Here is a 12,214-nt window from a genome sequence, read left to right on the forward strand (position 1 = left end):
GGCCCGTTGGCGGGCGGGGAGGGGCCGCCCCAAGGGCGGGAAAGTGAGGAGGGGGCAGGGGCGCCCGCCCGCCCTCCGCGTCCCTTTGTCCGCGGCCGGAGGGGCCCGGCAGCCCCCGGGAAGGGCCCTCGGGGTGCTAGTGCGTCGCGGTGGGAGTTCTCGCCTTTCCCTAGGGAAGGGCGGGTGGTGAGGTGGGAAGCGGTGGGGCCGCGGTCGGTGAGGGGCCGCCATTGTCTCTCCTTCCCGCCCGCGGAGCAGCGTGTGGCGATGCCCCCGGGGTGCCCGGCTACCTCCCTGGGGGTATGCGCGCCCACAGCCGCCCTTCTCTTTCAGCGTGCATCTGCAAGACGAACAAGCGTGTCGCCAACTGCAGGCTGCTTGAGGGCGTCTGCTGGTGCGACTCGGTCGGCTCCGGCGGGTCTGCGAATGTGAACTGCGACACTTGTGAGTAAAGCACGCGTGTCGGCTGCGCTTGGCCTGGGTGTGCTCTCTGGTAGGCAGCGGCGAGGAAAAGTGCCAACTAAACTCGAGGGAATATGTGAAAATGACCGTGGGGTTCCCGGGGAAGAGTGGTAGCAAGGAAGGAAGGCTTCTTCCTGGTCTTCCAGGTCAACTGGCGATGGAAGATAAGTGTTTAGGATTCCTCCCGTGTAACTTGTGTGGATGTGCGTATGCTTGTACTGATGCAGGCTCCCCCATCCTCCTTAATATTCAGTCTCTAATGGTAAGGGTTTCCTCTAAGGTTAATTTTTAGCTTCCTTCTAAGCACATATCGCATCTTCCTACAAATCTAGAGGTGAAAGAGCCTTGTATTGGGACCTTACTCTTGGTTTGAGCTCAGCTAAGCTGTAAATGATCCTCTGGCTGAACGAAATTGAAGGTGGCTGGACTTCTCACGCATTTGGCTTCAGAAGCTGACATACCACAGTTGTGTTGACTTCCTGCACCACCTATGTGTTAGGCACCTGCTCTTCCTTGTAATGGCTTTAGATCTAGTTGCTTCTGATGTAACCTTGTGTTTTTACAGACCGATAACTCTGTTTTGAACTTGCTGCATAATGTGACTTTGTGGTTATTTTTAGTAACTTCAAAATGCCTGTTGATGAAAGCAGAAGTGACAGGCTCAAAATCAGGTCGTCGTGAGAAACCGAAAGATGCATTTGAAGATACTGATGGCCTTTATGATCCTGAGTGTGAAAGTACTGGTGTTTTCAAGGCAAAGCAGTGCAATGGAAGCACCTGTTGGTGTGTGAATACAGCTGGTGTTAGAAGAACTGACAAGCATGATGCAGACTTGAAGTGCAGTCAATTAGTCAGAACGACGTAAGTCTTTCAACAGTGTGTGCTGTGACATGAAAACACTCCTGTATTAGGTTCTGCATTATAGAGGATTTACATGTATTAATGATGCGCTGGGGATGAATGAGGATGGAGCAATAAATGCTCATTTACTGCTGCTTTTTTTTTTCTTCAGTAACAAGGAGACATTGAAGGGTTTTGGAGGGGGTTTTGGGGGGTTTTTTTCCTCTAACTGCTCTGTTTTTTTCCTTGGGGTTAGATTTTTAGTATGCATTGTTATATGTATGTGCTTTAAGAATATTCATTGTACTTGCCTATTACTTCAGGTGGATCATCATTGAAATGAAACATGCTGAAAGAAATACTCCCCTGAACACTGAATCTTTAAAGAAGTAAGTGATGATAGTAAGATGTCATGACAACGTCTGCATGTGCTACTAGATATCTAGTGTACTTCTACACAGTGAAGCATTTAAACGCATTGTCAAACCTGTGAACTCGTTTATAAGACGTCTTAGAAGTGACCTACAGATCCTTCATAGAATTGCTTTAATTTTTATTGGAAATAAATTAACTGCCAATAAGATGAATTTCCATTTTATAATGACCACTACTTTTTTAATCAAGTCAATATACTGAAGGAAATGGAAGTTAACAAGGTGAAACTGCCCCAAAAATAAACTGTCAAAGATGGTGGAGGGACTGCATAGAAGCAGCATGAGAAGAACAACGGTTTAGCTATTTTTTGGCTAAAATAAAATCCTACTTCTCTCTGTCAGAGGTCATATAGCAAGAAAAATGTGCTTGTAGATATGAGACACCGCCCCCCCAAACAAACAAACAAATGGTGCTACTTTCTAGCTCCTCATCTGAACTCAAAACTGTTCAAACCCTTCTCTCTAACACTGCACTTATGTATGTATGTTTTTTTTAGTAAGTGTGTCTTTGCTGTTAGAATTTCACAGAGCTCTTAGTATAACTTAATAATGAGAGTGTACTGAGTTTGGTTGGGATAGATTTAATTGTCTTGGTAGCAGTAGGTATGGTGCTGTGTTTTAGACTGGTGACCAAAACAGTGTTTGTAAATCACCAATGTTTTAGCTGTTGCTGAACAGTGCTTCTGTAGTGTCGAGGCTGCCTCAGACTCTGCTGCCCCAGTGAGTAGGTTGGGGGTGGGCAAGCAGTTGTAGGGAGGGGACACAGCAGAGAGAGCTGACCAGAATTGACCAAAGAGATACCCGATATTGTATAATGTCATGCTCGGCAATAACTCTGGGGGGAGGTTTTTCCCAAGTAGCCATTGCTTGGAGATTGGCTGGGCATAGGTCTGCTAGTGATGAGTGACTGCTTCTGCATCACTTTCCCCCACCCAACGCTTTCACTTATTAAGCTGTCTTTATCTTGACCCGTGAGGTTGGTTGGTTGGTTTTCTTGCTTTTACCCTTCTCATTCTCTTCCCAATCCTGCTAGGGGGAAGTGAGTGAGAGACTAAGTGGGGGTTTAGCTGCCAGCTGGGGTCAACCCACCATAGAGAAACTGCAGGAAAAAAATCCAATTATACTAGCATTCCCTGCTTCTGAAAATAGATGTGTAAAAATAGTACCATTTTTAAGAGCTGTGGTTTTAATGTCTCTGCAGATTCTTCAAGGAAACAATTGCCAATCGTTATATGCTGGATGGACGCTATATAAGTAGTGTTCTGGTAAGAGGCACATAATTTTTAGTAAAGGATCAGAATTTTATTTTGTTGTTAATAACTTTGAAAACTTGTTTGACTAATGCAGTACAGTATGAGTCTTACGGTAAGCTCTCAAAATAGTGTCACTTACTGAGCAGCTAGCAAATAGCTGTATCTGAACTGAAATACTGAGAAATTACATATTGCTCTCCTCAGTCTATAGATGAATTCTTGCTTTGCTTCACTAAAAAAAAAAAAGTGGAATTTGAATCATACTGTAAGCAGCTGGCTTGAGAACAAGTACCAAAACTTGATTCAGGATGTGAGTTCTCAAGTTAGATCATAGTATTTTGCTGTGTATTTGATAGTTGGATTTAAACTATCTCCTTTTTAATACCATACTATATTTTTTGCAGTATGAAGAACCTTACATTACTATTGATTTGAAGCAAAATTCCTCAGAGAAATCTTCTGGAGATGTGGATATAGCTGATGTGGCCTACTACTTCGAAAAAGATGTAAGTGTGTCATGAGTAAAGACTGCCAAAGACTAGATGTGTATATTCTATTGCATTTAGGAGTTTTAAATGTGTACTGGCTAAAGCAAGATGAATTATTGCAGTGCCTAGCTGAATGCCTATTACAGTGTGAACTAGCAATTCTCTTTTTTCCTATCTGTTCTTAGGTAAAAGGTGACTCCATCTTTCATAACAACAGACTAAATGTCAGCATTGATAATGAAATACTGCGTTTTGAGAAGACAGTGGTCTACTACGTTGATGAAATAGCACCAGAGTTTTCCATGAAGTCTCTGACTCCTGGCCTCATTGCTGTCATTGTAGTAGTAATAGTAGCAATAGTTGCTGCAATTGTTGTTCTGGTAAGTTCTAACAAAGCTGCCAAGCAGAATGGGTAACAGTGTAATTTGGGAAATAACAACATACCATGGTAATTGGACTCTGATAGAAACAGTCTTCCTCTGCAAACTGGCTGCTTTTTTGAGACTTGGGAAGTGGGAAAGAGGTGGTGGACATACCATCACTGTTTCAGGTTATGACTGAAGGGTGTTGTGTGGAAAACAGAAGTATTACGAAAAACTCATTGAGATGAAGAAAGTACCTGTCTTGCCTTCTGATTTAAAGTAGTTGAGTGACAGACAGCCTCTTGTGTGTGTACGTTGCTTTGGAAGCATGGGAAAGGGACAGCTTCAAGTTTGGAGTTCTAAAGTCGCAACCAGATAAAGTCAAGACTTAAATAAAACTTCACAATTATTCTGTCCTTCTCTTGCAGGTCTTCACAAGGAGGAGGAAAGGGAAGTACGTGAAAGCAGAGGTAATTAATTTCTGTTTATGGTGAATGTGCGGGAAGGAGGTTGGCCAGAATCCAGTAACTCCTGAGTTTGTTGCAGGTTAAAAGCTTGCTTCAGGTGCTTCAGATGTGTTCAAGGAAACTGAAAGTATTCACATTCTGTAACTGGTTTTCATCTCTATGTAGTTCACCATCTTTGTTCTGCACTAGTTTCAAAGGCAACTGGTGATCTGCTGCCTTTCCCGGGGTGGAGGGCGGTGCTGACAGCAAGTACTCTTTTTACGTATCTATAGCAAGGGCTATACAATCCACAGGAAATACTGATAGTCTTGTTCTGTCATGAATACCTTTACTTGAGGTATTTGCATGGAGCTTGCAGTTTCTATTGAAGAATTACTTTCCAATGGAATAGTAACAAGTGGTATTAGTGCACATGGTGCTTCACCCCAAGTGTATAGCCTTTTGTAAAGGAATCCAAATGGTATTGTAGCTAAATAGTGAAGTCTGCTCCCTGCACACACCCCAGAGTGCTGTGGGGGTTTTTTTAATAATTTAAAAAAACAAAAAAAAGGCTTAAGTGTTACAGTGGTCCTTGCGTGTTTGATTCTGTTAGTGTTACATCAAGTCCCTTTGCTAATGAATATCTGGGTTTTTAAGTCTTATTGACTTCTTGGGTTTCATGTTGAGAAGTAGTACAATGTTGATCTCCCTCTACCTCCTCCCCTCCAGGTAAAGGAAATGAATGAAATGCATAGAGGACTGAATGCATAACTAAATCAACTGAAGATGGAGTAAGATTCAACCAAGAAGACAACAGAAACATTGGAGGCATGGATCTTAACTCTTAAAAGATTCCTCCTGAAAGGGAGACAGTTGTGCTTGCTTAGTGATTGTTAAAACTCTTAACAGCCAAGACTGGTAACCATGCTACTACTTTTACTATTTGTTGAGAGTTAAATCTTAAATGCCCCATCTTGCTCAAGTTAAACTTAACTATTGCTCCCTGATTTAATTTTTTTTTTTGTCATGATGAAATGAGTTGACAACTGCTGTTACTAGGGTTTTGGAGCATATGTGCTTAAACAGTTATTTTACCCTTGTGGGAGGTTTATTGAAAATAATGACCTTTTTTTTAGCCATGTTGTAATGAGAGTGTCTCCTGTATAACTGAACATGATGTTTTTATGGCTATTTGTAAATATTTGAAGTTGGTCTTGGTGTTTTTTATGACTTGAGTTAATAAAACTTTGAAACAGGCTTCTACTTCTTCCATGTTGATGATGATCTGCAAGCTACTGTGCTTAAAAATTCAGCAGTGTAATATTTCCTTAAAGCAAGCAACCTCAGCACAGGTGAAAATATTCTAGAACTCCAATTAACAAAGTTGTATTACCCATCTAATATATCACTACCATGATACTTTTTTTTCTTAAAGCTGTGAGAAGTATGCTTTATCCTATTTTCCACTCTTAATGTGCACCAGGAGTAAAATGATAAAATACAGCTTGTTTGTATAAAACAGAAACATGCTGTGAATGTAGCAATTTCAGGAATGCATAGACTGCTCTTTCAAATGCTATGTAAGTATTTATAATAAAACAAGCCTCTAATCTAGAACATCTCTGGTGTAGGCTTGGGGGTGGGTAGACTTGGCATCTGGTGGTGGAGCTGGGGAAGAGCTATTACACCATTACTGCGATTTGCATAGCTATCCATTGCAAAGTTGTTGCACAGCTAGAATATTTTTCTGCTGTTACTAGTGTTTACTGTTGCAGAGGCTGACCAAACTTTATGTGGGCTATCTACCTCCCAGAGCTTTGGATAAAAGAGCTTGCCTTGGCAGTCAGTAATCTGTGTAATGTATAATGGCTAGCAAGTAAACATGTGTAGTCTGTCCAGCATATCTGATTTATAAAGGAAATGCTGTAACTCCTGTTGCCAAAGAAATAATGAGATACAAGATAAGGAACTGAATGACACATCTTATTACTAATGCGGTGTTATTTTTGAACACCCCCCCTGCCTAAAACAGGAAAAGTACAATAAACTACTGAGGATATTCTACATACCATGTTCATAAAATTAAATGTGAAACATACCCCATTAGAGGGCTTGTGTGCTTCTGCTGAATACAATAGGGATGTTGCTGGACTGCGTTGAACGTATGTCTGATGTCATGGGTCACCAGTATACCTGCTGCCTTTGAACAAGGTGGTAGCTGATGTGTGCGTTACTGTGTTGGGTGTTGAAATGCAGGCAGCGACTGTTCCTGCGGGTCTTCCAACTTGTGGTGCTACGAACTCAGGGGTGTGTGCTGAGCTGCTGCAGCCCTTGGGTTTTACTAAATTTCTCTCGAGTCTACAGTATGTTTTGGGAAGTGGAGACATGTGCATTTGCTCTGTTGAGTTGCTGCTCCTGCTAAGTACAACAATCTTGGGGTAGGGAATTCACCGCAGTGCTTTGCAGGCTTTTGAGGTGCTTTTTCAGTGACAGCTTCTGTAGGGCTGTTTCTCCCTCTGCCAAAATATGCCACTCCCTTTCTCCCCAGGTATGCAGGCAGTCTGCTGAGATACGATGAGTTTCATATGATTCTGTAAGCTGTTAAAGTCTAGTTTTCAGTAAGCTTACCTTTTGCTGAGTCGTGTATTACTGTCTTCACCACTTCTTCACTATCTCCACATCCTATACTTTCTTCAGTTTACAATATGGTATCCTTGCCATTCCTTCTCCCCAAAATAATAATGCTATTGTTTCCTCTCCTCCTCCTCTTCCTACCCTCCCCATCCCCATTTCATACCTTGTTTTTGGCCTGTGGGATGGAAAGAGATGTCTGTGCTGTGGCTGGGCGGGAGCTACACGTGTGCGGACTCGACAGGCTGGTGTGTACCTGCTGTGTGGCCTGGACCTTGTCCCAGTCGGTTTGTTTGAAAATCATTTTCTCCCTACTTTTCCCACACTAGAGGAAGGCATTTAGATCCTTTTCAATTTCTTTACCTAATGGAGCTTTCCATGTTAGATACTTGTACGGGCTTACTATCTCTAATACAGCCTTCTTGTCAAATTTGACTGAAACTAGCCAAGGGGTTAGAAACCCACAAAGTTTACAGAAATTAATTCAAAAATAGAAGACAGTTTAACTAAATCCACAACTGAAAGGATTGTGCTATATCTGTCTCTAAACTCAGTTACTATGGTACAAACATGATGCTGCTCAGCTCTCAAAATGGTGGTCAATAATAGGTTTTTCCCTAGTTTCCTTTTCTAAATGGTTTTATTGACCTTTATATTGGCTTTTGGTTCGTTCCATTTACCAAACACTGCACTTGTGCAACAGTGCAGCTGCATAAAAGTGTGTATTTATAGGGAAATGGAAAAGGATGAGGGGGGAAAAGAGTTGAGGAACTAGTGTATCAGCATCCTGCAGCTTTATTGTGTTTTGTAGGGGTTTTTTATAGCTACAGGAGACTAATGTGCTGAAATAAAAAAAGCCACTATCAGTGCCAACTCTCCACATACGTACGTGATGTTTCTTCTCATATATAGAGCAGCTTTGAACTGCTGGCAAAAATGATTGCTATTGAAAAATAATATGGTATTAAATAGCAAAATACTAAATATTCTCTGTTTTAATACTTTGAAAGCATTCAGCAAAGTTAAAAAGTAAGTTTCCTGTAAAAGAAACAAACCAATGGAACTTAATAAAAGAGTATTAGTCACTACATGAATTTTTGACAAGGTAAATATTTTAATGAATCCATCTGCCTAATTCATTAACTTCCTTCCATGAAGGATCATGTTTTTTAAATCTAAAGTTCTACACAAAATTGCGATACCATGTTCCCTCTTTTTTGATGTAATGTCAATGGTGATACAGGATATGAAAGGCAGACTGAAGATTTGTTAAGTAATTTGAGACTGAATAAATGAGATCTTTTGTTACAGAGAGGGGATAGACATAAACTGTACAAGAAACCCTAGTAAAAATATTTATCTTAGTGCCTATGTATAACATGGGAAAATAGTGTTTGTATAGGCAGATGCAAATCTATTACTTCCTTATGAATTATTACACTAGCATATATATATTATTATTACTGCTGAGCAAAATTAAATAAATGTTTATACAAAGACAATGAGAGACTTTTTAGAAGAGGATATGCAAATAACATATTTGAGAAAGCATGACCAATAAGGTCTATGTAACTTTCTTCCAAAGATCCAAGTAATCCCTAAGCATAGTTTCCACAACTACAAAATAAAAGGTTGGTGTTGGATATGTAGGGTCTATTGACAGTAGCATGCTCATTACCCTCCTGAACAATCATAATTAGTTTGGTAAGAGAAGTAACATTGTTTGTGAACCATGTTTATTTATATCCTCTCCTGCTGGACTTTGATTGCTATAATATACAGTGACTTAGGATTACTAAGACTGCTTGACATAGCCCAAAAAATATTCTTGAAAACTAAAAATGCCAGCAGCTTTGCTGCCCCAACTTTACAACTGCTAGTTACTGAATTCTAGTAGCTCCCAGGAGAGGCTGCAGTCATATTACAAAGGTCTGTCGATGGTCATACAGGCAGTCAGGCACGCTGTAGGGGTAGCTCATATGTTGGGGATAGTTGGGCCCATCCTCATAGAGTTTTATGAACTTTGCTAAAATCTTTGTCCTCCTTGTCTTGGCAGTGACATGCGATGGTAGACATATGCAAGGGAGAGGGTAGTATAGTAGATAAAAAGGAAGTGGTGTGTAATGTTAGAGACAACACTTAATAGGTTACAGTATGTGAAAACTTCATACGTGTAAGAAGTGGTCTTTTTCTCTACTAACCCCTAAATGCACTGCAGAACCTTTGCAGGTTCAGGTGCCTGCAAAGTAGAGGCACGGCTGAGCCAAACTGATCTGAGTGAAGAAAGTGCATGGGAGAAAGTTAAAAGGTCCTTTACAAGGCAACAGCCACATTTTCTGTTTTCAGTTACATTAACTAAATATTCTTATCTTGTTAATATTATCTTAAGTCTCTGCTGCATTATACATACATACCCACCAGTCTAATACAAAATTTTCCAGTAACATCCCCACCAACTCAAAAGCATTAGATGTCGCTGATCACACACTTGTGTACTAATTAACCTTTTGTGAAAAAGGATTTTTTTTTCTTTTTTTTTTTCTGTAGAGAGGTTAAAGGACATCCACTTTCCTAACTGAAAAGCCATTGCAACTTTTCTGTATATGCTAGTTATGCATAAGAAGGCAACAAAATTAATTAAGGTCTAGATTCGTATCCATTTTCCACCTGCCATGTGCGTAACAATTGCAGCCATCTTCTCATTCCTGTTGTTCCTGGTAGGCAAGGGAGAAAGCAGGAAGCACTCTGTTAGCAACAGCGCAGTGAAGCAGCCAAGCCTAGTAACAGGGAGATGGTCCCCATTTGGAGTTAGACCTGGCAGAGACCAGCCTGTGCACTGAGCTGCCCTGGAAGAACAGATGGGGCAAAGAAAATGGCAGAAGCTCAGAGCAAAGGTGATCGATCCGGTGACGTTTTGTGCAAGAGATGTCACAACAGAAACGTTTTTCACGGACTGTGGTCACCACGCTAAGAGCGTTAGCAGCCAGTTTAGGTGGTGACTTTCTGTAAATGGGAGCCTGCAGCTCAGCAGAACTGCCTTGAGCAAACTGCTGAATGAAAAGTTGTAACCAGCCCAGAGGAGAGAGAAGGAAGGGCAGCAACATGCAGCAATTACAGCTTAACAGACATTATTTTATCTCTTTTGAAGGTGGTAATGAGGTCTCTGGAGCCCACCTCCTCTCCAGCTGTTTGTACTGGACACTTTTTTCCTTCTTCTCCTATCTTCTGCCTTATCTGTAGTCATCGATATGTACAAAGACAAGCACTCCCAGCAATTTGGAATGTGTATTTTGGGCTGACCTGGTATTATTACCTCTTGGCAAGGTTGCCTGACATTATGAGTGCCTTCAGAAGGTTATGTGTTTGCTAAATTACAATTATTCAGGATGAATTTTCCTATATGAGTACTGCCGCAAGCAAACACTTTTGGTGGAGGGAGGTATCAGACCAGATAATTTAGTTACTTCTGAAAATAAGGTTAGGAAAAGTACACTTACTCATACTGAAGATAAATCCAACTGCCCTGCCAGAGCGATGTCATTTTTACAGCTGTTATGGAGATAACAGGAAGATTTTAGGCAACTACAAAGCTGTCAAAGCTCTAGTGATCTTATGCTTTGCTTCTTCCTTCCTAAGTCAAATGAAGGCAGATTGGACTTTTTTCCCCCAAGAACCGCCTACAGTCCTTCAGTGTGTGCATTTGCAAAAGGGCTTTGAAGGCCTTTTCTGGAAAAGCTGCATTACCTCAGGGGTACAGGACTGGGGTTTGGGTAGGGAAGGCTGAGGTGGGGACAGGCAGCCCAGGGTGACACTGGGCAGGAACCGGGCAGAGGCGGGGATGCCAAAGCCTTCCCTGTGGAGGGACAGCCAGCACATGGCAACACCTTCAGACTGAGGTATCAGGGTGGCCCCAGTGGTAAAAGGATGGTTTAGTGTGAAAACCTGCAGCACTCCTCATGTGAGCCTCTGAGGGCCTTTTGAAAAGCACCTATTGACACCAAGAAATATTAAAGATGAGCACAGTGATTCACCAAGTGGAAAGAACAGAGAAGTCAGGTGAGAAATCTAGGGAAAGAGGTCCCAAAAGCATGTCATAGCTAGGACCAGGGGTGGGCCAGGAAGAAGGAGGAAGGGTGGGAGATGAGATAGAAAATGCTGAGGTAACATAGGGTGGAAAGGAGAGAAAAAGCAATGGGATGCAGACAAGGGGACGTTCTGAAGCAGCCAGACAGACAAACCAGAAGAAGGGATAAGCATTTAGACAAGAAATGCTAAGGCATTTCTTCAATTCTAAGATGTGTTTTGACTATCGATGATAAGGTGCAGACAACTGAATTGGGGTACAAGAATCATGATTTGGAACTGACTGGAAAAAGAAAAGTGGTGCAAGACAAAACAAATTAAAAAAACCAACTTGATTTAGCTGATTAAACCTGGGTTTCCCATTCTTCTTAATAATCACTGAATGAAAGATTGTTAGAATATACCTATGCTGTTTCTATTCCTTTGTGTCTTTAGATCAAAAGGAAAAAAAATGCATAGGACAGTGCAAGGAAAAGGTGATGAAAAAGCAAAAAAATTAAGCACTTTGGGCCCAGGGACCACACTGTAGCCAGAGCTCAGGATCCCTCCAAGCAGCACGGGTCAGACAGTGCCCTTTCCGTCCCTGAGCTGGGTGACCTGTGTGTAAACGCGGGTCAGGTCTTCGGGTTTTTTTGGCCATTTGCTACCTTGCTCCTCGCACTGTGTGGCAGAAGCGATCCCCGCCCTGTAAGGAGGGCGAGAGTGGCTTTCTCTTTGCCCAAGGTGGGACACGGGGTCTCCGGACACCATTCCCGCTGTAAGCAGAGGAGGGCCCATTACCTCACGGCCTTCTGCCTCAGGGGCAGTCCGAGCCAGGCTGTGTTACAGCAGTTTCCTTCTGGCAGCCTACGAAGCTCCTCGGCACGCTGAGCCCCGCGGGCCTTCACACCGCACACCCTCCTCCTCACCGAGTAACCCGAGTGACCACCTCAGCATGGCCGCCCCGGGCCTCCCTTCCTCTTCTGGGCCGAGAGCTTTGACGACTGCACGCCTGCGCGAACGAGGCCTAGCCTACTCCGGCGCTGACAGGAGATCGCCCCCAAACACGAAACCCCGATCGTCGCGTAGGTCTCGGCGACCCTCACCCGCCACCGCCGAGAGGGAGCGGCGGGCCCAGCGGCAGGCAGCGGCCCTTCACCGCGCCGCCGTTGCCATAGCAGCGCGCAGCGCGCAGCGCGCGGGCAGGCCCACCCCTCCCTCTCCCACAAGGCAGGC

General features: G+C 42.8%; 1 protein-coding gene across 1 annotated transcript; it reads left to right on the plus strand.

The window, feature by feature from the left end:
• Positions 1-302: 302 nt before the first annotated feature.
• EPCAM (epithelial cell adhesion molecule) lies at positions 303-5,056 on the plus strand. Its single transcript, XM_010577851.1, has 8 exons — positions 303-444; positions 1,083-1,323; positions 1,626-1,691; positions 2,938-3,001; positions 3,394-3,495; positions 3,663-3,857; positions 4,268-4,309; positions 5,015-5,056. Exons 1-8 carry the CDS (start codon positions 303-305, stop codon positions 5,054-5,056), a joined length of 894 nt encoding a protein of 297 aa, XP_010576153.1.
• Positions 5,057-12,214: the final 7,158 nt, after the last annotated feature.

This window comes from Haliaeetus leucocephalus, unplaced genomic scaffold (assembly GCF_000737465.1).
Source record: "Haliaeetus leucocephalus isolate CR32 unplaced genomic scaffold, Haliaeetus_leucocephalus-4.0 Scaffold577, whole genome shotgun sequence".
Classification (NCBI taxonomy): Eukaryota; Metazoa; Chordata; class Aves; order Accipitriformes; family Accipitridae; genus Haliaeetus; species Haliaeetus leucocephalus.